At 42.4% G+C, this 27,224-nt stretch overlaps 2 protein-coding genes across 4 annotated transcripts in view; one reads left to right on the top strand and one right to left on the bottom strand.

Annotated features, from left to right (window-relative positions):
• The window catches only part of ddx39b (DEAD (Asp-Glu-Ala-Asp) box polypeptide 39B), a 25,443-nt gene extending 8,687 nt beyond the window's left edge, over positions 1-16,756 (bottom strand). For 2 of the 3 annotated variants that reach the window (XM_031744939.2, XM_031744940.2), the window contains exons 1-8: positions 16,636-16,756; positions 14,087-14,319; positions 10,384-10,511; positions 9,573-9,665; positions 9,316-9,499; positions 4,020-4,138; positions 1,663-1,794; positions 586-695 (exon numbers count right to left, since the gene is read on the bottom strand). In XM_031744939.2, coding sequence (XP_031600799.1) covers positions 586-695; positions 1,663-1,794; positions 4,020-4,138; positions 9,316-9,499; positions 9,573-9,665; positions 10,384-10,511; positions 14,087-14,309 — 989 coding nt within the window. In that variant the 5' untranslated portion in view covers positions 14,310-14,319; positions 16,636-16,756. The remainder of the gene's footprint in view (positions 1-585; positions 696-1,662; positions 1,795-4,019; positions 4,139-9,315; positions 9,500-9,572; positions 9,666-10,383; positions 10,512-14,086; positions 14,320-16,635) is intronic. The other variant, XM_039605999.1, reaches the window with a different exon arrangement.
• polr1h (RNA polymerase I subunit H) lies at positions 16,739-27,224 on the top strand. Its single transcript, XM_031744942.2, has 5 exons — positions 16,739-17,026; positions 17,146-17,265; positions 26,390-26,490; positions 26,579-26,688; positions 26,762-27,224. Exons 2-5 carry the CDS (start codon positions 17,148-17,150, stop codon positions 26,784-26,786), a joined length of 354 nt encoding a protein of 117 aa, XP_031600802.1. The 5' UTR covers positions 16,739-17,026; positions 17,146-17,147; the 3' UTR covers positions 26,787-27,224.

Here is a 27,224-nt window from a genome sequence, read left to right as displayed (position 1 = left end):
CACGTTTCAATATATGCAATATAGACAGCACCATTGTCTTAACAAGTATGTAGAAACAATGGTTGGCTCAAGACTTTTGCACAGCACTGCATCTTAGAGCACATAAGACTATAAGAACTAATGCTTTACCCAATATAAAGAATGACCTCACTAACCAGTAAAAGTTATATTTGCTATGGTATAATCATCAGAACACATTAATTTAACAAAATAAAAGTGTCTGAGAGTGAAAAAAATAAAAGCCTCCTGCTTCCTTCTTCATAATATTATTATATAGTAGAAAGCATAAAGATGTGGGGTCCATGTGGGGTCCTTACTTTACAAAATAAAGTACCAACTGTTGTTGTGATTTGGTGCTATATAAATAAAACTGAATTGAATTGGCCACAAGAAAGAGACTGCAGCTGCATGGAGCTGTCAACTGAAAATGATTACATTTGAGCCATTTCCAAAAGGTTCACACTGAGCTTGCTATCCTCTGCCAAAAGAACAAGTAGAGTGAACACAATGAAAACATGGCAGTTCGGTGTTATCTGGAGAAATAAAATAGTAACAAACATTTATGGCGTCACCGCTCTCAGTTACCGTTCCTCCTGAGGCATCCCTCGATGGATGGCAATCGCTGGAAAGTTCTGCTCCACAAGCAGCTGAGCCAGAGCTACACACCGTTGGACGGACTTCACAAAGATCACCACCTGAGCGGCACAGCGACACAATCACTCAGCTACAGTGGACATTAAGTCCTGTCTGCTTCCTTTGTGTGTCTTTTTCACTGTGTGCACCCCTCGTCAGCACTCAGAGACGATCGATCATTAACAGCTATTTATTACTTTACTACAAGTAGAATCAAAAAGTTTTCATGTAGAATAACACCAGGACAAAAGAGACAGAGAGAAACATGACAGGACAGCACCGTCAGCCATGCTTTTTGACACTCACTAGCGCTCGACTTGTTTCTTTGAAGTTCAGTGACAAGCTCGCAAACTGCGCGAGCAGAACTTGTTGATTAGTAGTTATGACACTGCTTTCCTGTTAGTTTCCTCCACATTCTGTTAGCTCTGCTGCTGATGTGGTAAAGACAGAACTCAAGTGAACTGTTGGCCCTGTTGTCAAATATACATGATTCAGGTATTAAAGTCACTACAGGGCTGATATCTAACATAAATACTGGGTGGGCGCACCTCTCACTCTAGTGGACCCTCACATACTCACATGACCAAAGTATATTGTTTCCCTCGCTCCCTCACACTGAAGCATAGTAAGGCCTTTAAGAGGACCATTATACTTTTCTGTCTGTACACACACATACTGTACATATCTTATTAAGTATTTCTTTAACTGTAAATGTGAGGAGATGTCCTCTGGCACACAGCCTAACCCTTCTTTCTGAGAGGTGTAGCCAATCAGAAGAAGAATAGAGCCTGGTTTCAGGAAGTTGATGAGCTGAGGGGTTGCATACAAGTAACATTAATAACATTTATTATGATCTTTGAAATAACTAATGCTACTCTAGCAGGATCTGCAAGTGTGTACCACAGTAACATGCTTGTAAGACATGAACATAAAACGCAGCAATCTAATTCCCATCAACAGAAAAGCAAACAGACAAAACAAAAATGTCCACAGGGGGGTTAGGCTGTGGGGAAGGTATGGTGTGGGTACCTGATTGAACTCTAGTGCGTCCAGGAGGTCAAAGAGCTTTCTGTTTTTCTCATTATCCTTCAGCTTGACGTAGTACTGCTGCAGCCCATTCAGAGTTAGCTTGGTTTCATCATCTACAAAGATTTCCATCGGCTGGACCGGCAGGAGTTGGAAAGGGAGGTTGGCAAGATTCAGGGAAGAGCATAGTGTAAAAATAAGGAAATATGGAAGTGGGTTTATTTAAGGAGGTCAGACAGATTGTGGTAGCATTACTGGAGAGTTTTAAAAGAGAGATAAGCAGTATACTGTATATATGTCTTACACTGCAAGACAGTACAATTATTTAAGGGAAGAAGGGAAACACATGAGACACCATGTGTCAGAGCGAAATCAGAGGGCACACAAAACATAATACAGTGGAAGTGAAAAGGAAGCAGTGAGGAGACAGAGGGAAGGCTTTGGTATAGGTAAGACACACACACACAGTTGTGTTTTCATATCTCTGTGGGGACATCTTATTGACATAATGCTTTCCCTAGCCCCTTACCCTAACCATGAAATATGAATGCCTGACCCTCAGCCTAAACCTAACCATGACCTAACTGTGACCCTGACACTAAAACAACATTTTGAGCCTCGAAAATCCCTTCAAATTTGTGGGGACGGGAACTTTGTCCCTATAAGAGCTGTTAGTCCCCACAAGTATAGTAAAACTCCACGTTTTGGTCTCCAGAAACATAAGTAAACATACACACACACACGCGCGCGCGAACACAAAGAGAACAGACTGGCTGGATCTCCCAGCTCAGTATATGAGCTGATTCTTAACTGGTTCTTTAAGCTACTCTACATCTAATATCACAGCAAGGGAACACAACCAGTGGTTGCTGCTGCTGCAACGATTCATTATTTCTATTATTGATTATCATTGATTAATCCTCATCTTTGCAGCTACAAGAAGATGACATTTACAGATAAGTACTGCTTACTAACTAGCCAAACCTTTCACAGTTACATTTGCATGGAAACATTAGTGAAGCACCAGGATTTCTGCAGGAATTGCTGGCAAATGTGGCTTAACTTCATCTTGTCACAATATGACTGCTATTAAAAGGGCTACCATATTTTCTATTGTAAGATCATTTGGTAAGTCATTCTGATTAAAGCATGTAAATGGCAAATGGACGGGTTCTCATATAACCCTTTTTTACTCTCCTAAAAACACAGCAGTGGTTTATTCAATGAGTCATCACTTTGAATGCTAAGGCTATGATCTACAAGCATCATACTATTGTTTCTTAGTTCATTTGCACTTCTTTGTCTTTATAAATCTTCTGTTTTCCTGCTCAGGATGAACAGGACACTGTGTAATATATATTTATTTTTTTAGTAGCTTTTCAGGTCGTATCAGTAGGAACCAGCAGTGAGTGCACGTTGTCAATTTGTATATGTGCTACATACATTTCGGCACTTACTGATGACATGGTGAACGTCATACAAAGTTGTTTTGATTTTGATTTTTGCATAAGATGAGTGAAAGCTACCACTGTTTCACTTTCATCTTACGCAAAAACTAACCAGGTTGGTTTTCAAATAAACTAGCTGAACTGCTTGAAGAGCCAGAAGATGAGTTCATTGGTGTCCTTGGCCCTTCTGAGTTATTGAGGTCTGATTTGAATCAATAAAACATCCAGCTATTGTGTTTTTCAATAGGACTGTTGAGGTCACTCAACAGTCCTATTGAAAGCCAATGTTGGGTTTTGAAGTACCTACACAACTGGAAATAAGAAGTCTAGTATCCTTGACCTGTAAAGGAGCTGCTAAAGTTAGGCTGCCCTCAGGCTTTAGATACCAGAATTCACAAGGTGTACTCACTCATATGATGATCCCAGTGTCTGAAATTTGGCTCTATTATGCAACATGTAACCGTTTAAAGCTACACTACCAGAATACATGTCCCAGACAGGCCAGACAGTACTAGCTGAATAAAGTGAACTTGTTACAGGCATGTGGCTATTCCACAGTTGTTCATAAGCATGGCAATTTGGATATACACCCTCTGTCTAATCACCAGAAATTGTATGCCGCAGCTTTAAGCCAGGGTGAGCTACAGTTATGGTCATGTTTCCAGGCTCTGTTGAAGGCTCAGTGCTGACCAGGTACAGCAGAAAAGAACTATCACTATGGCAGCAGACGTTTCCCCATGCAGTGAAAGGGATGTTTGGAGTAACACTTCTTTCTTGCTTGTGACTTGGACTCATGGAGGCTGAACATCAACTTGGACTTTGTTACCCACTGTTCCAGCAGGCGAAGGAGTAGTGGAGGTGTGGCGGGAACGGGAAGATGCATGGCAGATGAAAGTGAAGGGGCGTATTTACATCTTGCATGAACTTTCTGCAGACTGGACGGATCTCTTTACTCAGGGTGGCGCTGAACATCATGACCTGCTTCTCGTGGGGAGTCATACGGAAAATCTCTTGGACATCTCGGCGCATGTCTAAGGAAGAGAACATTATTTACAGTGTATTACAAACTCATCTAGATGCAGTGACGAAAGATTAAATAATGATGACTTAAGGCCCTTTCACATATGCACGCGCTGCACTCTGAAACCCATTTGTGTCTATTGTTTGCGCCACACAATAACGATTTCCCGCTGCACCGAGCAAAGTGCAGCGCAAGCACACTTGTGACGTATCTTTGTGTGAGGAACAGAAACGAAGCCTACTGCTGCGCTGAGTTCAACCACATGATGAAGGAGAACATTCTGTACGTATCAGAGTTCGATGAACTGTTTGTCGCAGGTTCTGCAGACCTCAGAGGGAAGCAGTGTTGTGGAAACGACACACTCTTCAACAGTCGGGATAGTTACAAAGTTTCCTTTTTTATGAACCAGCAATACATGTTTTTATTAACATTTAAACATAATACAACACAAACTCTTGTACAGGATATAAGGTCAGAGAGACACATGTTTTGAAATGACAAGCAGTGAGTGCAGCGCATGGCCGATGTAAAAGGCCCTTCAAAAGAAAACGTTTTTGCTTCACTTCGCACCAAATGAATTGTCAAAAACACCAAAAAATCTATGACATCACATTTGAAAAACAATTAATTCCTAAAGTTTTTGTACAGTATTGAACAATCACATCACCCAACATCTAAAACTGCTGTTACACTGAGAAAAATAAACCCTAAGAGCTGCCAAGTCTAGGTTCTCGGTCATCCAGGTCATAGTAATCTAAGGAGCTTGGAAACAAATATGTAGGACTGCTTTCTTCCATTTGTGCAACATCTCTAAAATTAGAAATATCCTGTCTCCAGCTATTCGTATAGGGAAAAAAATTGTGTTCTGGAAATTGTGGCAGTCTCATGGCATAAATGTTATTAGTGACTTATTTAAAGATGGGGAAATTATGTCCTATAAAGACCTTGTTCAAACATATAAATTGGAAGGGAAGGAAAATTTCTGGAGATATTTGCAAATTAGACATTGTGTGATGTCGAAGTTCAGAAGGGGACATGAAAATCTTGTTCTAGATTTTATAAATATGCCTCAGGAGCACCACACAGCATCATGTTTTTATAGGTTGGTAAACAATAATAGAAGTGGGCAATGTTTGAACATTAAAATCTTGTGGCAGAAAGATTTACATGCACCAATTTCAAATGAAAAATGGATGGGCATTTTGGCAGAAAGTGGGAGTCATGTTAAGGAGGCGAAGAGCAAATGTATACAATATAAAATTTTGCATAGATATTATCATACTCCAACAAGATTACATTGTATGAAGCTTATGCCTGACTATCTCTGTTGGAAATGTAAAACTGAGGCAGGGACTTTCCTACATTGTTTTTGGGAATGTTCCCTTATAGCTCCTTTTTGGAAGGAAGTCGTCACACTCTTAAAAGGTTGGTCAGGATTAGAAGTGCCCCTAACTCCCGAATTGTGTTTGTTGGGAGACCGTTCTCATATTCCAAGAATTCATAAAAATATTTTTACGGTTGTTATGGTCGGACTGGTAACTGCATCGAGGATTATTCTTAGGCACTGGAAGACTACAGTACGTCCTGAACTGAAAGATTGGATCAGAGCAATGGCAGAGACTGCTTCCTATGAGTCCATGCTGAATAAACTTAAAAATGATACAGAAGTCAGAGATGAACAGTGGGACTACTTCTGGAGCTATTTGGAGCAAACAGGAAATCATGACCATATCATAATTTGAAGGACTATTAACTGTGACCAATGTTATTTGCTTATTTCTGCGTTTCTTTTGTTGGAACTCATTGTTACTTACCCTTTTCTTTCTTTTAGACTTGTAAGGGCAGGGGTGAACACCAGCAGGTTTTTTTTGTTTTGTTTTGTTTTTGTCTTGTTTTGTTTTATTGTTGTTGTTTTTTCTACTTCTCTTATATATAGGTTTAAGTATGTGTGCAAAATCAATAAAAAACTTAAATGTTAGAAATATCCTGTCTCAGAGTGACGCTGAAAAACTAGTTCATGCATTTATTACTTCCAGGCTGGACTACTGTAATTCTTTATTATCAGGATGTCCTAAAAACTCCCTGAAAAGCCTTCAGCTGATCCAAAATGCTGCAGCAAGAGTCCTGACAGGGACTAGAAAGAGAGAGCAGATTTCTCCTGTTTTGGCTTCCCTTCATTGGCTTCCTGTTAAATCCAGAATTGAATTCAAAATCCTGCTCCTCACATACAAGGTCTTAAATAATCAGGCCCCATCTTATCTTAATGACCTTGTAGTACCATATCACCCTATTAGAGCACTTCGCTCTCACACTGCAGGCCTACTTGTTGTTCCTAGAGTATTTAAAAGTAGAATGGGAGGCAGAGCCTTCAGTTTTCAGGCCCCTCTTCTGTGGAACCAGCTTCCAGTTTGGATTTGGGAGACAGACACCATCTCTACTTTCAAGATTAGGCTTCAAACTTTCCTTTTTGCTAAAGCATATAGTTAGGGCTGGACCAGGTGACCCTGAATCCTCCCTTAGTTATGCTGCAATAGACGTAGGCTGCCGGGGATTCCCATGATGCATTGAGTTTTTCCTTTCCAGTCACCTTTCTCACTCACTATGTGTTAATAGACCTCTCTGCATCGCATCATATCTGTTATTAATCTCTGTCTCTCTTCCACAGCATGTCTTTATCCTGTCTTCCTTCTCTCACCCCAACCAATCACAGCAGATGGCCCCGCCCCTCCCTGAGCCTGGTTCTGCCGGAGGTTTCTTCCTGTTAAAAGGGAGTTTTTCCTTCCCACTGTCGCCAAAGTGCTTGCTCATAGGGGGTCATATGATTGTTGGGTTTTTCTCTGTATGTATTATTGCAGGGTCTGCCTTACAATATAAAGCACCTTGAGGCGACTGTTGTTGTCATCTGGTACTGTATAAATAAAACTGAACTGAAAGCAACTAGATTTCATTAAGTTTCTTGAAGATGTTTTACGTCTCATCCGAGAAGCTTCTTCAGTTATAAAACAAAATGGTGGAGATTCCCAGGTATTATCCCTTAAGAGGGTTGTTGACCCATTATTGATCATGTCCCTCACCACATGCGCCATGGTGTGAAAAAAGGCATGGATTATTATTGTCAGAGTTTTGATGCATGCTCAATCAACCAGGTAAGTAAATCCCAAAGGTTGATTCTGTTCACCTGGACGTTTTCAGTGGAAGAAATGTTTCATCATCATCCAGTTGACTTCTTCAGTCTCAGCTGACCTTATAAACAGGACATTTACACAATGAGTGAAACTATTGGTGAGTGAACAATGGGCTGGGAGGTCATGACCATTAATCAAAGACCACTGATCAAAGAACACTGATCAATGGCCATGAGTCCCATTCACAGAGTGTTGGGGAATGGCTGCAATCACAGCATTGTAAGATGGTGACAGATGTACCCTTAGGCCCCCTCCTCGATTCAGAGATGGTCTTTCCCTTTTCACGTAAATGGCCTCCTTGACTCCACGTTCAAACCAGCGTTCCTCCCTGTCCAGGATGTGTACATCCTCATCATTGTCCACTGGTCTGTAGGTGTAAATAGACTGCAGAGTCTGGCCTGACGAGGTGGCTCTTCTGTGTTGTGCCATCCTCTTACCCAGAGGTTGATTGGTGTCCCCGATGTAGAAATCCTGCCAATCCTCCTGGCACTTAACAGCGTACACTATATTACTCTAATTTTTATATTGGGGGACCCAATTTTTGGTGCAGCATGTTTTGGGGTTTAAAAGTAACAGAGATGTGGTGTTTAGAAAAAATTTTCTGATACTCCGTACGGGATCACTACAGGTTTTCGCTTAGTCAGCGGTTGTCCTTCTCTCCTGGATCGGCTGGAGCTTTCTTTTGGCGCCTTCCCAGCTTTGACAAATGTCCATCCAGCTGGGATACCCACATTTACTCAGGGCCTTCTTGATGTGCTGTTCTTCTGTTTCCCCTGGCTGCTGTGTCTGTGGGGATGGTGTTCGCTCTGTGTTGTAGCGTCCTGATGACACCCCGATTGTGCTCCAAATCACAACAGTCGCCTCATTGAACTTTATTAGGAAAAGACCTATCTCTCACAAACAACAGCAAAACTGCATTCACTTTCACACAAGTGGGTATGTATATTGAAAACATTCTGGAGACCACCACTGATAGCCCAGAGTGTTTTAGTAGATACTCTAGTGGTATCACACCCCATGTCCTCGAGTTATCACTTCACAAATTTGTCCAGGCCGCCCACCTAGCAGGGTTACGACAATAAAAGAAGCAGTTGTCATCAAAATAAAAGCAACAAAGTCATGCTGCATTTGTTTAGCTGCCCCCTCTGCCTTTACAAAGGTGGGAAGACGCTGTTGCCATGATCTTTCACAATCCTCCAAATTTATCTTTAACCGAGAAATTTGTTTCTTAAGCTTTATGCTCTTTGTTGTCACACAAGCACAGCAGAGAAATCCACTGTGTACATTTAGATTTAGCTAGATATATGTCATGTATACGTTACTGTTTATTCTGTAACATCACACCAATCATGGTAAATGGTAAATGGACTGATTCTTATATAGCGCTTTTCTACTCTCCCGGAGTACTCAAAGCGCTGTATACAACACGCCTCATTCACCCATTCACACCCACTCATACAAGCACTTCTAAACTCAAGTGCAACTAATAAACATTCACACACATTCACACTCCGATGAACGCATCGTTCAATTGGGGTTAGTATCTTGCCCAAGGATATTTGGCATGCAGACTGGGGGAGCCAGGAATCAAACCACCAACCTTCCGATCAGTAGCTGATCTGCTCTACGACCTGAGCCACAGCCACCCGCAGTACACTGACTTCTACCACCAGCACCTTGGCCTTGAGTTGTCAGCTGTCAAACACTTTATTATCTCAGGAAAAGAAAAGATGGATAACTCATGATCCTTATAAAAATCACACAGAACAGGAAAACCACAGACTCATATTTACTGCTGCAAGCTCCCCAAGGGAGGCAGGAAACCTGGAAAGGAAATTGGACTGCATATATAAAAACCACAAGCTACCACAGTGAGACCACAAAGCTAATGAGACAGATGTTGGTTTGAATGTTATCTTATCCTTTTCTTTGTTTCTTGGTTTTAAACACTGGCACATATTTGGATCTGATTTTGCTTTAAAAAGTGGGTTGTGCCACTTACCAAGCTGCTCGAGCATCTTGTCACACTCATCCAGGATGAAATGTTTCATGTGACGCAAATTGAGCGTCTTGTTGCGCGTCAGTGCCAGGATTCTGCCTGGTGTTCCCACCACAATATGAGGAGAGTCTTTCTTCAGCACCTCTTCGTCCTTCTTTATAGGCAGCCCTCCAAAGAACACTGCCACCTGCAGGAAAACACAAGCATAGATCATACTGTTTGAGCCTGGGAGAAACTGATGTATGAGTTAGCTGCTTTACCTTGACAGTCGGCATGTACTTTGAAAATCTCTCATATTCCTTGCTGATCTGAAACGCCAGCTCTCTGGTATGGCACATCACCAGTACAGAGACCTGCACATAAAAATGGCTAAGATTAAGATATAGTACCAACTTAATTCACTATGGGATGTTTTTACTGCACATGAACTTAAGTAGCACTATGGTCCTTGAAAACACGATGCATCTGTAAATCTGAATGTAAATGGTAAATGGCCTGCATTTGTATAGCGCTTTACTAGTCCCTAAGGACCCCAAAGCGCTTTACACTACATTCAGTCATCCACACATTCACACACTGGTGATGGCAAGCTACATTGTACACTGTTCTTTTTTCCCTGCACACTACTGCAAGTCTTTCGTTCACGCTCAAACAGCCCAAAACTCTTTACCAAGCATTCTGCCAAGTGGATGGTAATAATTAAGAGTGACTCGAACATTTTTTCTCTCATCTGGATGTTAGCAGTTGGTCAGTCAGGAGTTGTGCAAGAGCCCTAATCACAACATCATGGAGTCAACTGACTCTATGACTGTCAAGTAAAAGTTGGCACTTTACACAAAAGACACAACGCAATATCTCGAGTTTGCTTTCAGGTTTGTTTCTGAGCCTGTTAATCTAGATATGAAGGCGCCACAAGTACAGAACAAATGTGCTCATTAGCTAAAAATCACAATCAGCTGTGAGCAGAATCTAAAATAAAAATAAATGCAGAAAAGCAATTAAATGACAGCTGTTACAATATAATAAAACAACTTTTAGCTCTGACCTTTAATCCAGGCTGCTACACCTCACCTGTCCGGTGATGGGCTCTAGCTGCTGCAGGGTGGCAAGAACAAACACTGCAGTCTTCCCCATCCCAGACTTGGCCTGACAGAGCACATCCATACCCAGGATTGCCTGAGGGATGCATTCATGCTGAACTGGAAGGAGAACACATGAGCAGGAGAATTTCAGCTCATTCAGGATGCAGCAACCAGAAACCAGTACTCAAGTCACTTCTTTCACTCCCAGTTCAATACAAAGTTACCTTTATTACCTTTACCTTTAATTATTTCACAAAGCTTTCGGTGGTTTGTCCTCCAGTATACTTTCTCAGGGTCTTTCACAGAGTCAGACCTCTCAGGTCATCACATGCACATCTTTGAACTGTTCCCAGACTTAGATCTACGGGTGCTTTCAGTATCTGTAGTCCTGTTCTTTGGAGCAAGTTGCCTGCTGACCTGAGGTAAGTCATATCTATGACTACTAGGGATGGGTACCGGTGTCCGGTTCTGACATAAACGGTAGTAACCAGACCGAAAAGCAGCGCACATTTCGGTGCTTTATTTCCTGAGATGTCATACACTTTGGATTCTAGCCAATCATTTTACGTTTCCGAGGATAGTAGGCGGGCCCAGGTACGTACGTTCTTTTAGAGCAGAGCTACAGATTAAAAATGCCCAAGGCGAAGCGGTCAAAGTCTGGCTGTACTTCACAGCAAAAGATGCAAACTCAGCAGCCTGCAACAAGTGCTTTAAGCTGATACTGTGATACTGTCAAAGGAGGTAACACCTCAAATCTGATGGAACACCTGGCGACGCATAGCGTTTTTTTTAAAGCCGAGAAATGCGCCGTGTTTGACACCGTGCACATCTACTGCGGGTGTGGTGCCTGTTATCGGACCCGGAGTTAGCAACATCCCCCAAAAACCCGAAGAGTAGAGTCCTGGCCCCTAGCCCTGTCAGCGTAGCAGAAATGATGACGGATGATGATGGCAGCAGCAGCCGTTCTCCTCTGCGTGAGTAGCTTCATGTTGTTCGTGTGTAATTAACGTTGAGTACGCTAACCACATTATTACATTAATGCATGTAAGGTGAACTAGCAAACACCGTCGTAGTTACATGCGGCTGTCTTCTTGTTTGATGGCAGATACTCCCTTCACCCTGGCCAAAAAGGCTAAAATGACCAAAGAAAAAGTGGAAAACAGTTAAACATGAGAGGTTTTTGGACAAAGTTTGTGTTTTTTCCATTGTTTAAGCACTGCTTCCAGCCAAGAGTGAGACCATATATGCCCTATAGCTGCAGAAAAGGCTAACATTGTTATCTTTTTACAAAAAAACAGCTAAACATGAGAGGTTTTTGGACAAAGTGTGTGTTCTTCATTCTTTAAGCACCGGCACGTTTCAAAAGTACCGGTTTGGTACTGGTATCGGATAAAACCTAAACGATACCCATCCCTAATGACTACGTTCAAAAACAGGCTCAAAACCTTTTTATTCTGACTGACCTACAATGAGACTCAAAATGTGGTTTTAGCGTCAGGGTTACAATTAGGATAGAGTTAGGCATTCATTTGTCTTGATTAGGGTAAGCAGCTAATAATGATAATGTATACTTCTTTGATCCCCGTGGGGAAATTCCTCTCTGCATTTAACCCATTCACTCTTTGAAGCAGTGGGCAGCCATTGGGTGCCCGGGGAGCAGTGCGTAGGGACGGTACCTTGCTCAGGGGTACCTCAGGGTAGCCATTCAGTGGATTCAAACCCCCAACCTTCCGATGAGGGGGCCACCACTCTACCTACTGAGCCAGCCAAGCTAGGGAAAGCATTATGTCAGCTGTGCTATGTAAGCTATGAAAACAAGTCACCGGATCCCCCAAAAGGCTGCGTTCTCAGCCCCCTACTGTACACATATGACTGTGCACCAACCCAGCCACCCAACGTCATCGTCAAGTATCCTGACGACACCACTCTGATCTCTCTGATGGAGATGAAACAGCGTACAGGGCAGAAGTAAAGAACCTGTCCCGCTGCTGCTCAGAAAATAACCTGAAGCTGAATGTCCTTAAAAAAAAGAACTCATAATGGACTTCAGGAGGAACAGACCGATAACAATGACCGCCTTTTATCATTTGAGGAAGATGATAACAAGGCTTTAAATGAATTGGCACCTTCATACCTCTCTGACCTTTTACACCTTTATGTTCCATCCTGTGCTCTCCGATCCCAGGACTCTGGCCTTTTAAAGGTTCCTAAAGCCAGAAAAAAGACAATTGGAGAGCGTGCCTTTTCGTTTCCTGCCCCATTTTTTTGGAACAACCTCCCTCAAGATATTAGGGAGGCATGCTCTGTGGAAGTTTTTAAAACTAAGTTGAAGACACATTTGTTCACCCTATCTTACATGTCTTAATTCTATGCCTTCTAGTTTTTAAATTCTTACTGTTTTTTACTTGTATTGCTATGTATCGCTTTTATTCATTTATCTTTTTAGTTTCAAATAGCTGTACAGCACTTTGTTTGAAAGCACTTTATAAATAAAGTTATTATTATTATCATCATTATTATTATTATTAATGGACAGCGGGTGGAATCTGTCTCCACCTTCAGGTTCTTGGAAGAATAACCTTGATCACAAGCTGCTGCTGGCCTTCTACTGCTCCTCAGTGAAGCGCGTACTCTCCTACTGCCTGGCTGTTTGGTACGCAGACGCCACGACGGAGAACAGGAAGGCTGCACAGACTGTAATTAACACCGCCTAAAAAAATCTGGCTGCCCTCTGCTATCCCTGGAAGCCATCGCCAGCTCCTCCTGTTTCAGAAAAACCAGGTCCATCAAAGGTGATGGTTACATCACCTCACTCACATCCCGTGAGTGTGAAGGTCCCAAACCTTCACACTCACAAACAGCTTCTTCCCCTTGATAGTTAACAAACACTATGCCCAAACCCCCCACGCCCTGCCAACCACCTCACCAATCTGAGCCATTATCTGAGCAACCCTCATCACTCAGGCCTCTCACATACATGCTCTACAGTCAGACCTTTGCACCACTTCCAAGCACTCCAATCTGTGCCTTAGTCTTTTTTTTTCACATTTTCCTCTAGATTGTACATATGGCTATGTTTGTCATTTATTCCTGCTGTCTATGGAGCACCTATACATTTGTTGTACATTTACAATGACAATAAATGGCATTCTATTCTATTTTGCTGTTTTCACGGTAGGTTTACAATGATTTAGATTGCAAACTGTGATGGGGCGTGGTCTGCGGTGCCGTGTGGACGCACCCTGCCGCGTCCTGGGTTTCGGCACCAGTGTGGTGGAATTAAGGCACGGCGGGACCGCAGATCTGTGTTTTGAGCCATCTTTATTCAACATTTGTCACACCACCACAACCCCACCAACCCCTGAGTCCCCATGTTTTAACACGGTGAGCGTGATTGCGGATGCTGTGCAGGTGCATCCGCACGGCACCGCAGTCCACGCCCCACCACATAAACCTACACAGATTTTCATGTTTTTATCTTCTGTGTTCAGCACATCGAGTTTGAGCATAATGAAATGTGCTATGTAACTAAAATTACCATTGCCAACACAAACCCACCACAGCTCTGTTAAAGGAGGAACTGACATTAATCTTTATCAGACACTTCAAATACAGAGAGAAGATAAAAAGGTGATTAAATTCAGCAATGGTTGTAAAAGTTCCACATTTTCCTCCTGGCACCAATTACTTACCCTCAGACGGATGTTCAAACCCACAATCCACTATGGCTCTCAACAGTTCAGGTTTCAATAGAAAGTCTCTGAATCCAGAGGAGTGAATGGACACATAAGAGCCCTTCACCCCCTCCTTTCTTATCGACACGTCACTTGCACCTCCAACATCTCCAGCCCCTCCGGCCTCCACCTCATCATCCTCGTAGTCCAACAACTCGTTATCTACGTCGTTTTCTGTCATCCTGACCCTGCTGCGAAACGAGAAAAACAAATGTGGTGTATGAAACTTCAGGAACAAAGAGCTTTTAAACTTTCACAGTGCTAGAAGGATCAACATGGCCAAAGTTTTAATTATTGGGGTCAGCATGTGTGCAAAAAGGAGCCAGCAGCTTAGACTTCAGGTTTTTTTTCCACTCCTGGTTCGGAGACGTCAGTGAGAGCAAATGTCCTTAATCTAGCTATCTCAAGCTCATGCTCTGAGTGCAGCAGCCCAATCCCCCCTCCCAAAGTCAAGTCCTAATCAACTTCATTGTTATTATACTGACAATTAGACATACATCATTAACCCTGGTCTCCAAGTCCCTTGGAAACATGCAGGACATCGTTCCATACAATCCAGTGTATAAATGAATGACATACATGTGCAGCTCATCACTGTTTCAGAGAAGAACCATTTCTATTTTTACCAAACAAACTATAAACAGAGACCAAAATAGTGCAGAGAAGAATAAAAAAGATTCTTCACCCTCCTCAAAAAATACATAAAAATTAGAGAAAAAAGGGGAGAGAAAACAAATACACTGAAAAATGTCAACAATGTTGAGAAATGATGAATTGATTTTTAGGCGTTTAGAGATAATTACTATGACCTGCTCCAGTTGAAACAGAGCTGTAGAATGGGGGAGAACGCTGATTTAAGTGACTTTGAACACACCTTGATTATTGGCGCCCTGTATCCTAATCTGAGTACTGCAGAAACGTCTCTGCTAAGGTTTTCCCACACAAATCCAGTGTAAACCCTTTGTAGGGTTTACAGAGAATTGTCCAATAAAAGAGAAAATATCCATGGAGTGCTTTGTTGATGTGTGAGGTCAGAGGAGAATGGCCAGACTGCTAAACTGCTTAGCTACTTGCAGACATGCATCATAACAAAACATAAGATAAATGAAGTGGGCTTACAGAGGCAGGAGAGCACACCAGGTGCCAGTCCTGTCCGCTAACAACACAACAGCAAGGCTACAACTTGAACAACATCATCACAACTGGACAACAGAAGCTTGGAAACCGTTGCCTGGTTTGATGAGTCTGCTACAACACTTGCATGGGAGGGTCAGAATTTAGCACAAACAACATGAGTGTAGATAAATACATATTTTATTGATCCCACATGTTTGTGTTACAGCAGCATGATAACAAATATGAGTAAAAATAGTACAGTCTACAATGGATGTGCAGCTGACAAATCTGCAGGAACTGTGTGATGTTATGATGTCCACATGGGCCACAATCTCTGAGAAAATGTTTTCTGCACTCTGTTAAATTGTTGGTACAAAGAATTCAATCAGTACTAAAAAGGTGTACAAAGGTTACAAAGTGTTTTGAGTGAAAACAGAATACTTAACACCAGGTACTGTCACACTGGTGCCTATCCCAGCTTTCTTAGGGCAAGAGGCAGGGTACATCCTGGACAGGTCGTCAGTCTGTCACAGGGCTAACACATAGACACAGACAACCATTCACACCCATGGGCAATTTAGAGTTTCCAATTAACCTAACCCCACTAACGGCATGTCTTTGGACTGTGGGAGGAAGCCGGAGTACTCATAGAAAACCCAGGGAGAACATGCAAACTCCACGCATAAAGTGGAGTTGCCTGATGGTGGAACTGAATTCAGGACCTTCTTGCTGTGAGGCAACAGTGCTAACAACTGTGCCACCCTGCAAAATTAATTTATATTGCATAAATGCCAGAATAGTGGTGTGTCTAACATGAGGCACCAACTTGTACAGCAGGCTAGAATTTCTATAAGGACTCCAGTGATGTCCACCACCTCAGGCTGAAAACATGAACCAGTCCACTGTGCTAAAAAACAATTGCCTGGTTTCATTTTGAGCTTCTATTTTGAAGGAATATTCCGGAACTTTTATTTTTATTTTTATTGTCGCTGAATATTAAATAGCTATAACCACACGCGCAGTTATGTTTTGACTTTTGAAAGTTCAAATCCAGCAGTACTGATATGTCTTTAAGATTTCTTCATCACACTGCAGATCATAACCGACATGAAACTGGGACCATCCCCGATGTCTGTTATTCACTCGGGCTCGTCTGATATTACGGCAGCTGACGTAAACACAGCGAGTGGCCTTTTTAGCAATAACCGTAAAAGCAAATTCCAAGTATTCTAAACAGCTAGCTGCAATTAGCTCAGCGGCTAACAAAGAACTCATCATATCCTCACTGGAACATCTCACGGCTCAACATTAAACTTCAGAGAGGTGACAGTCATGTTGCCGCAGGTACTGGTAACGTGCACTGCCTACAGTTCTTTTAATAATCGACATACCTTCACTACGAGAGAGAAAAGTCAACGGCTGTTTAAAGTAAAGCGCGACTGTTAGCGCGTCACAATGACGTGTAGAACGCGACAGACAACCAACCGCTGTAGGACCCGACGGTGTGTAACCATGCAGATGTCAGGCTGAAAGTAACAACAGAGAATCTTTGCTATAAACCGCGTCTTGTTTAGATTGCCAACCCTGTGAAGACATTAAACGGTAAATCATCAAAGTCTTTTGTTAAAGCCTAAGGCTGACGACGAAAGCTGAACACAGCGTTAGTTGACAGTTACAGATTTAATCGACTGCACTTCACGTGTTCAAGTGCCACGTGCGGTGTTTTGCTCCAGTGAGTGTTAGACAACAAAACAACATTACCGCTTTAACTTATTTTGGAAGGTAAGCTCTAAAATGTGAATCGACAAAGCAAAATAAGTCAGTCTAAATTTTTATTCGATACTATTTTACAGTTATTGATAATATCAAAATGTATAACAATAATACTTTACATGAAACAGAGATGTCGTGTTTTGGTGGTGGTCCCAACTTCTGCCCAGAGTGTGGGAATGTTCTTCCTCTCCCAGGAATACCGGACGTAGTGTGCTGCCCCGGCTGCTCTTTTAGGATCCCTGTATCAGGTAAATTCCATATCAGAGTTTATGCGAGTGTGAGCATGAGCAGCAGAGATTTTGCTGCTATCTCACTTTTTGTTTTTCTCATTTCACTTCCATCTTGATATTCCTGTGATATTTATACAGCTTGTACAAATGAAACGGCAAAGCAGAGTAGCTATCTGAGAGCTATCTGCTGTCCATCTTTGGATCATTTTAGTTTCTTGCAGCAAGTGATTGTATTTTCCTAAGCTCAATATACAGTATTGTGGCAAAAGAATTCACTCACTCATCCAAATCACTGAATTTGGTGTTTCAATCACTTCCATGGTCACAGGTGTATAAAGTCAAGCACCCAGGCATGCAGACCGCCTCTACAAACATTTGTGAAAGTATGGGTTGTTCTCAGGAGCTCAGTGAGTTCCAGCATGGTAACGTGATAGGATGCCACCTGTGCAACAAGTCCAGTCAAGTCCTCAGTACTAAATATTCCAGAGTCAGCTGTTGGTAGTGGTAAGCAAAGCAGAAGTGATCGGAAACGGCAGCAACTCAGCCACAAAGAGGTGGGGCATGTAAAATCAGAGCAGGGTCAGCAGATGTTGAGGCGCACTGAGTGCAGAGGATGGCAACTTTCTCAGAGTCAATCACTACAGACCTCCAGACTTCATGTGGCCTTCAGATTAGATCAGAACAGTGTGTAAAGAGCTTCATGGGATGGGTTTCCATGACCACCAGCTGCATCCAAGCCTTACATCACCAAATGGAATGCAAAGTGCTGGATGCAGTGGTTTAAAGCACGTGGACTCTACAGCAGTGGAGACCTGTTCTCTGGACTGATGAATCACGCCTCTTTTTCTGGCTATCCGATGGATGAGTCTGGGTTTGGTGGTAGCCAGGAGAGCAGTTCTTGTCTGACTGCATTGAGCCAAGTGTAAAGTTTGGTGGAGGGGGGATTATGGTGTGGGGTTGTTTTTAAGGAGTTATTTCCAGTAAAAGGAACTCTTAATGCTTCAGCAAGCCAGACAGACGATGCTGCACAAAGTGCTTAACAATATAAAAATGCCATTAAAAAGAGACAATGTAAAACAATAATAACAATATAAAACAATGATAGGACAATAAAATAATTAAAACAATAACTAAGACTATTAAAATAAGACAAAAATTTTTGGGTCATAGTGTGTTAAAAGCCAGGGCATAAAAAGTAGTGATTTAAATTGATCAAGTGTTTGTGCAGGTCTAATATTTAGGGGGAGACTATTCCAAAGTCTGGGACCTGCCACAGAGAAAGCTCTATCGCCACGAGATTTGAGATCAGTCCGTGGGATGGAAAGCATTAATTTTGAGCTAGACCTCATGGTTTTTCCTGGAGCATAAACAGAAAGGAGCTCAGACAGGTAAGAAGGGGCTCGGACGTTAAGTGACTTTAAAACAAAAAGTAAAAGTTTAAATTGGATCCTGTAGGAGACAGGAAGCCAGTGTAGAGAAGCTAAAACTGGGGTTATATGCTCTCTCCGTTTGGTCCCAGTTAGCAGGCGAGCAGCTGCATTTTGGACCATCTGAAGACAATGAATGGAGTTCTGGTCGAGACCAAAATACAATGAATTGCAGTAGTCCAACCTGCAAGTAAGGAAGAGGCGAATAACACGTTCAAAGACGTTAGCCGGGAAGTATGGCTTTACCTTGGCCAGCTGTCTTAACTGAAAGAATCAGGACTGGACTACTGCACTCACCTGCTTATTCAATTTAAAAGAACCATCAAGGTAGACACCAAGGTTTTTTACATGTGTTTTACAATAGGAGGAAAAGGGGCCTAGAGTGCTATCGATGTGATTATTGACAAAGTTGCCGAAAATGACAACTTCAGTTTTATTTTCATTTAGCTTTAGAAAATTTAACGACATCCACTGTTTGATGTCGTCAAGGCAGCGTAATAAGAGCTGGGGACGGTCAAACCCTGCTTTTAAAGGCAGATAAATCTGCAAATCATCAGCGAAACAGTGGAATGAAATGTTGTAACACGAGAAGATGGAACCCAATGGCAACAAATAGAGTGCAAACAGGGCAGGACCCAAAATAGAGCCTTGAGGTACACCGTATTTAAGAGGGGCTAGTTTGGAGTTATGGGGGCCATATTGACATAAAAAGACCTTCCTGACAAGTAGGACCGAAACCACTGTAGGGCAGATCCCTTTAGGCCAGCATGAAATTCTAGCCGTCATAACAGGATGTCATGGTCGACCGTGTCAAAAGCTGCTGACAGGTCCAACAATAAAAGGGCAGCAGGGCTACCAGAGTCCAGAGTTAAAAGAATATCATTAAAAATCCTTAAAAGTGCCGTCTCAGTGCTATGTAATGATTTAAAACCAGATTGAATTTTTTCAGAAATCACATTCAAATCAAGGTGGGCCTGCAACTGTAAGTAGACCACTTTCTCCAAAACTTTAGACAGTAAAGGAAGCTTTGAGATTGGCCTGTAATTGGACAGAACAGTTGGGTCCAGGTTATTTTTTTTTAAGAAGAGGCTGAACTATTGCTTGTTTAAAGCATGATGGAACACAGCAAGGGACAGATTAATTAATCTCAGGATAAAAGGCCCGACAGTATTAAAAGTGTTTTTAAGCAAACTTGGGGGGAGACAATCAGAGGGGCAGTATGATGATCTTAAGTTACAAACTACCGCACTCAAGTCATTCAGGGAGACAGGATCAAACTGCTCTAAGACAACTGAGCACATAGGAGAAAGACTAGGATCTGAGGCAGCAGTCGACGAGACAAGAGCCTAGGGGTGGGCGGTATAAACGGTATACGGTAGAAACAATATAAATTTGGCCAACAGTAGAGATTTTGACTATACCGCACTACCGCAATAGCGCATGTTGATGGTGTCATCAAGCTGCGTCTGTTTTGGTCGAAAGCATCGCAGCGGCTGCAAGCAATATCATCTGCAAATTATGCCAACGACAGTAATAGCAAAGAGATGAAGCACTTTTGGAATATGGGGAAAGCCAAAAACTGCGCTTCCTCCACTTCTGTACCATTGAGTCATTAATGCTGAATTCCCTCGCAGCTGCTCTATTCCCATGTTGTTGCAGTATATTAATGACTAACCTCGTATTGTGGATGGATTATCTCAGTTGTTCTCCTGACTGAAGTTTGGTCCGTTTACAGCATCCTCCCATGGGATTGCATTTGTCCCTAACCATCAGGAACCTTCACGTTAACTTTTATCGAGTGGAAAAAAGTTAGCATTCATCCTTCAGCTTCACTGTGCTAATGTTATGCTAACGTAGCTGTGTTGCTAGCGATCACATAGAAGATCATTATATACCAGCTAGCCCAACTTCAGTAACCCTACAAAAGTCACTGCTGTTGAGTTTCCTGTCTCAACAGGAAATTTATGTCATTTATGTTGGAAGTGATAGCAGAGCTGTACGTTTGAATTTTTTCAGAAATCTCTCAGTCAGAACATGTTATATCATTTTTAGGTGGAAACTAGCGAGCTAACTTCCTGCTAACTTCTAACTCCGTTGAATTTAATAAATCCTGTTTTTATGGATGCCTGGATGTTAAACTTAATTGTTACACCTGGTAAAGCAGCAACGCTGATCATTTTATTAAAGATGAAAGAATTTACACAGTTTTTAACTCTCAGTGATGCTGCAGTGTTCGTTTGACTTTGGGACCTGAAGCAGACGGAGTTTTGGACCCAGATTTCTCTGCAAGGCTCCTGACTACGGTAGCCATAAGGCTCCGGTGTTCTGGGAATTCATCAATCGGTGCGCCTTCATAGCTTACCAAAGTCTTACTAAAACATTTTTTGAGAGATTTCTGCGCGCCGTGTCCGACATAAAATCGGTTCGAGATCAGTGAGCACAACCAGAATTCATACATAAGGCACACTGTCGATTTTTGAGAAAATTAAAGGATTTTAAGTGTGCCTTATAGTGTGTAAAATGCGTTATACAGAAGAAAAGAATATATTGCGATATATATCGTTACCGCACATGCTTCAAATTATACCGTGATATGGATTTTAGGCCATATCGCCCAGCCCTACAAGAGCCCTAATAAATAGAACCTTGTTGTTAAAAAATGCTAAAAAATCATCACAAATACTTGGTGAAGAAATGACTCCGGCATTATCACGTGAACTAAGAAAACTATTAAGGACATTAAAAAGTACCTGAGGCCTGTGACTGTTTACTGACACTAAGTTTGAGACAAACTGTGTCTTTGCAGTTTTTACAGCTTCTTGGTAAGCAGAAAGACGAGACCTTAAAATCTGTAGAGAAACGTGCAATCTGTCCTTTTTCCATCTCCTTTCGGCGTGTCTGTAGTCATGTCTAAGGGAGCGCGTATGTTCATTCAACCATGGCTCTGATAATTGCTTAGCGCGCACAGTCCTAAACGGAGCAATCGAGTCTAAAATATCAGTGCAGGTAGAATGAAGAATGTCTGAAAGGTCCTCAACACTTTTACAGTTGGAGTTCATTGTTCCAGAGTCCATAAAGGCAGCCGAAAAAGTGGTCGCTGTTAGAGAATTAAGCGCTCGCTTTTTGTGCGCTGGGGCACACGCTTATCTACCGAGCAGCGTTAGAGTGAACAACACAGGAAAGTGATCGGAGATGCGCAACTCAGATATTTCCATGATGGACATATCCAGCCCGTGGGAAAGCTGTTGTGGCAAATCCACTTGGCCAAAAAAATGGATCGGACATCAGTTATAGAAACAATCGTCTTTATATAGGACTTCAAAAAAGCGGTGTACAGCACATAAACTGACCGACATCAGAACAACATATAATGGCTTCCCGAAACTTTTCTTTGCTAGCTAAACATGAGTAACTTCCATCTCTGCAACAAAGGATTCTGGGAAATGAAGTCTTCTAATGAAAATATGTATTAAATGCTCCCTTTTAGCAGAAAAGTAAATCTATAATTAACAGCTCTCACTAAACATGTGGCTAGTAATTAAATCATTTACAAAATAACCAAAATGCTGTTATCAAGCAATAAATTGCAATAAAGTTACAACAAAAGCACCAAATCTAGTGTATGACCTTTTTCATGCGTGGGTCCGGCAACCCACTGGGTCAAGTTAAAAGAGTCAATAATATTTAAAAAGTCCTTGACCAGAAGTTTAGAGTCACAGCAGACATGGATGTTAAAATCACCAAGGATTAAAAAACTGTTGAATTTAAGAACAATTCCGGCCATAAAATCTGAAAACTCTTTGATAAAATCCTTATTAAACTTGGGAGGACGGTATAGGAGGGCACACAAGAAAGGCGCAGCAGAGCTCAGGTGTAATCAAACAGCTGGAGTTCAAAACTAGAAAATGAATCATGCTGTAGTGTTTGATGGCAATGAAATCGAGCATTGAAAACGATGGCTAAGCCTCCCCCCTACCAGTGGATCGAGGGAGGCTGAAGAATGAGCAATCAGGAGGAACCAGTTCCGAAAAAGCTACAGACTCACCGGGTTGAAGCCATGTTTCTGTCAGAAACAGAAAGTCCAGCTGTTGTGACTTTAGGAAGTCGTTTAATACAAACGTCTTGTTTGCTAAACATCTTACATTTAGTAGAGCCATTTGAAGGATGTAGATCCTAACATCTGATGCTCCGGCTCAGTTAAGCGTGTGAAGATTTCTGTGATCCACACCGCATCCACGGGTCCGAGGCCGCTTAGGGAAGTAAAATGCTGAGAGCGGGGGATCAAGTGTCGTGGGTGCTCCAGGGACAACAGGCAGGATCCATCTAAAGATGCACTCTGCTGGTCCAGTAGTTCCACGGGAAGCACAGAGAAGAGCTCTGACTTTGATGAGTGTACCAGCCCACTTTCCTCGTTTCCTCGGGCGCTTCTTCCAGGAAGTAGTGTAGGAGTGTCGGCACAGATGGGCCGGAATACAGGGCTCAAAAAGTGGTGGAGGAGGCCTATAATCATCTCCTGTCGCTGTTTGTTTAAGAGCCAGATCATACGATGCTTTGATTTCTAAAAGTAGCTGGCGATTGTACACACGCAGACCAAGGGCATTTTGGGATAATATAGAAAAGGATAAAGCAAGCCAAAGCAAAGCTACAAGAGTTGACGGACGCAATGTCGACAGATGTGTCGCCATGCATACTGCTGGCGCCATCTTGTCACACACACAAAAATCTAGAAGGCTACAGCTGTTAAACTACACCGCTTTCCAAATTATTATGCAAATGATATTTTTCTGTTTTTCCTAAATAGTCGATTCAAATGACAGTCGGCATAATTTTCGAGTCATCGACCAATAGAGTATTATTCAAATGTTACTGAACAGAACTCCCAGTGAAAACAGTATGTTTTTCAAAAATAAAAACCTTAAAATGCACTGTTCCAAATTATTACGCACACAGAGTTTCAAAACATTTTATAGATTGTAGAGAATTGAAAATGGTCATTTGTTGAATTTGCAGCATTAGTAGATCAATTTCACTGAAATCCAAAGCTATTTCAATCAAAAACATCTTTACGGCGCGTTCACACCAAACGCAATAGAAGCGACCGGAAATGTGTGAGGAAGTAGTGCCAGGCGGTATGTTTGCAAGATGGCAGCTGTCGATCTAGCGTTTGAAGAGAGAGTCTCCCTCCTCTATTTACTGTGGAGAGCAGAGCAGCGTTGCAAAGGACGTCCTCACCGTACCTGGGTCCATCAAGTCCTCCACAAGTGTGAGCAGTTTGGTGAGTTTCACCACTTGCTCCAGGAGCTGCGTCTGGATGAGGGTCGCTTTCAGCAGTACCACCGTCTGTCCCTCACCCAGTTTGAGGAGCTGCTGTCCCACGTCGCTCCAAGCACCGCCCGCCTAGACACCAGCTACAGGCGCTCAATCCCACCTGCAGAGTGCCTGTCCATCTGTCTGCGGTTAGTAAAAGTTTATAATATGTGAGCGGCGCGGGACGTGCTGTGGTGGAGCCATCAGGCCTGGGTGTCCAGGTGAGGAAGCTGTTCATGGCTCACTTCTCGACAGAGAGAGCAGGGCCTTGGCAGCCACAACAGCTCTTTTAAGAGCCACCCACAAACCTCTTAAGAGCTTTCCTGTCTAAATAGTTTAACCTCTTTGTAATGTTTATTTTTTTTATTCCTGTCTCTGTATAGAAAACAGCTGGAGTCATGTAGCTTGGGGTGATTAGCCACGGTGTTTATCAGTACCCATGTCCTGCTGATGCTGTTACTCCATTCACTCAGTCACAGCATCACTGACACCCGTCACCTGATTGGTTGTCATGGCGCAACTTGACACTGGAAGTTCAGATTTTTCCAACTTGAGCGGCAGATGTGATAAGTGCAAATGCACAAAATACATCACATAAAATGCAGTGCGTATTTTACTTCGCGCTTCAAATGCATCAGTCGCGCTAATTGTTCGTGTGAATCAGGCGGAAAAGTGTTTTCGCGACGCAAATCTGCTTCTGAAGCTTCGCGGGATCCCCAGTCGCGCTTCATCGCGCTCCTCCATTGACTTTACATGTAAACCTGACTCTTTGGTCGCTTCTATCGCGTTCGGTGTGTACGCACCATAACAGGTCAAGTTACATATTAACATAGGACCCCTTATTTGATAGCAGTTTTACAATTCTTGCATCCATGGAACTTGTACGTTTTTGGAAAGTTTCTACTTGAATGTCTTTGCAGGATGTCAGAATAGCCTCCCAGAGCTGCTGTTTGGATGTGAACTGCCTCCCACCCTCATATTTTTTTGCTTGAGGATGCTGCAAAGGTTCTCAATAGGATTGAAGTCAGGGAAGAGTCGGGGCCACACCATGAGTTCCTCTCCTTTTACGCCGATAGCAGCCAATGATGCAGAGGTGTTCATTGTAGCATGAGATGGTGCATTGTCTTGCATGAAGATGGTTGTGTTGCGGAAGGCACAGTTCTTCTCTTTCTACCATGGAAGAAAGTGGTCAGTCAGAAACTCCACATCCTTTGCAGAGGTCATTTTCACACCTTCAGGGACCCTAAAGGGGCCGACCAGCTCTCTCCCCGTGATTCCGGCTCAAAACATGACTCCACCACCTCCTTGCTGACGACGCAGCCTTGTTGGGACATGGTGGCCGTTCACCCACCATCCACCACTGCATCCATCTGCACCATCCAGGGTTGCACTGCACTCATCAGTGAACAGGACTGTTTGAAAATTAGTTTTCATGTAGTTCTGGGCTCACTGCACCAGTTTCTGCTTGTGAGCATTGGTTAGTGGTGGCGGAATAGAAGGTTTATGCACAACTGCAAGTCTCTGGAGGATCCTGTACCTTGATGTTCGCAGGGCTCCAGAGGCACCAGCAGCTTCAAATATGTGTTTGCTGCTTTGTAATGGCCTTTCAGCAGCTGCTCTCTTAATCTGATGTATTTGTCTGGCAGAAACCTTCATCATTGTGCCTTTATCTGCACGAACCCATGTGTGCTCTGACTCAGCCACAAATCTCTTAACATTATGGTGATCACACTTACATTTTCGTGAAATATCTAAGGTTTTCATTACGTGTCCAAGGCATTCAATTATTTCACGCTTTTCAGCAGCAGAGATCATTTTTCCTTCCTATATTGCTTGAAAATGGTGATCTGCTTAATAATGTGGAACATCCTTCTTTAGTAGTTTTTCCTTTAATTGGGCTCACCTGGCAAACTAATGATCACAGGAGTCGGAGATTGATTTCAGTGATACAAAGAGTCCCAAGACACAATTCCATCCATGTGTTTAATTGAAAAACAACTTATTTAATCTTTATGACACTTAAACACAATTTGCATAATAATTTGGAACGCGGTGTAGTGTGTCAGATACATCGATACATGAATTAGTTGTATGAAGCACTTTGAGTGCTCAGACAGAGTAGAAAAGCGCTATATAAGAAGCAGTCCATTTACCATTTACATGGATGAACGAGTTTGGTGTGGAAGTACTCGAGTGTCGTACACAGAGTTCTGACCTAAAACTGAATGGAAACCGTTGGGATGAATTAGAATGGAGACTGTGAGCCAGACCTTCATCAGTGTCTGACCTCATAAATGTTATTGTTGTAGTAGCAAGGGTTTTAGATATAAACATTTGACAATAAGCATACTGCACTGATAACACATTCGTGAGTGATAAGTACACAGATGAGTTCTCTGCTTATTCAGAGTTTTCAGGTCAGGAGATCCGTTCTGCCGTGGTGTTTAACCCTGTGGAGCAGGCGCCTGTGTCTCAGGATGAGGAGGACTCTGAAATGAAGGGTCCTGTGGTAAGTGCTGCCTGTCTGGTGCCTGCTAAGTGTACTGCATGATGCCAACAGCTCTATGTGCTACTAATAAGCTCTTTGCTTCCTGTAGATTGACAGGCGCTGCTCTCATTGCAACAAAGAGGGTATGATTTACCATACCAGGCAGATGAGGTCTGCAGATGAAGGACAGACAGTCTTTTTCACCTGCATACACTGCAGGTAATCATCATGAGGTCACCATATGTTGCTGCTGTTGTGATTGTTTGCTCATCATTTCATTTTGTCATTGTAGGTATCAAGAGAAGGAGGACTCCTAAGAAGAGGGTCCTTTGCATCCCCCCCCCCTCCGCTTACTCAGATATTGCTCAAGACTGCACAAAAGTGATTTTAGACAGAGCTTAGACTAACCTTTATTTTAAACTTGAGTTTGTACAGTTAGGATTGAACATCATTTAAGTTTATGTGACTGTTGTATGGCTGACCGTGTCAAAAAAAACAAAAAAAAACGTATTAAAGGAGCATTCCTGTTTTTCTCTGTGGCTGCTTGGATGCACAGCGCTGACATATAGTCAGCAGAAAGTTGTCACAGTGAATAAAATCATCCAGCAGGAGTTCAGCAACACCATATTCTTGTCCTGATGGAGCCCCCACTGATTCATGTAACTGAATCAGAACAGGTGAAACAATATTGAAATGTATCAGCTTTATTTTGTATAGTTTTTTTTTTCTTTGCTAAATAAACTTTGCTGAATAAA

This window comes from Oreochromis aureus, linkage group 22, assembly GCF_013358895.1.
Source record: "Oreochromis aureus strain Israel breed Guangdong linkage group 22, ZZ_aureus, whole genome shotgun sequence".
In the NCBI taxonomy this organism is placed as follows: Eukaryota; Metazoa; Chordata; class Actinopteri; order Cichliformes; family Cichlidae; genus Oreochromis; species Oreochromis aureus.
Note: the sequence above shows the minus strand (reverse complement) of the source record. Positions and strands in the feature narration are given on the sequence as shown.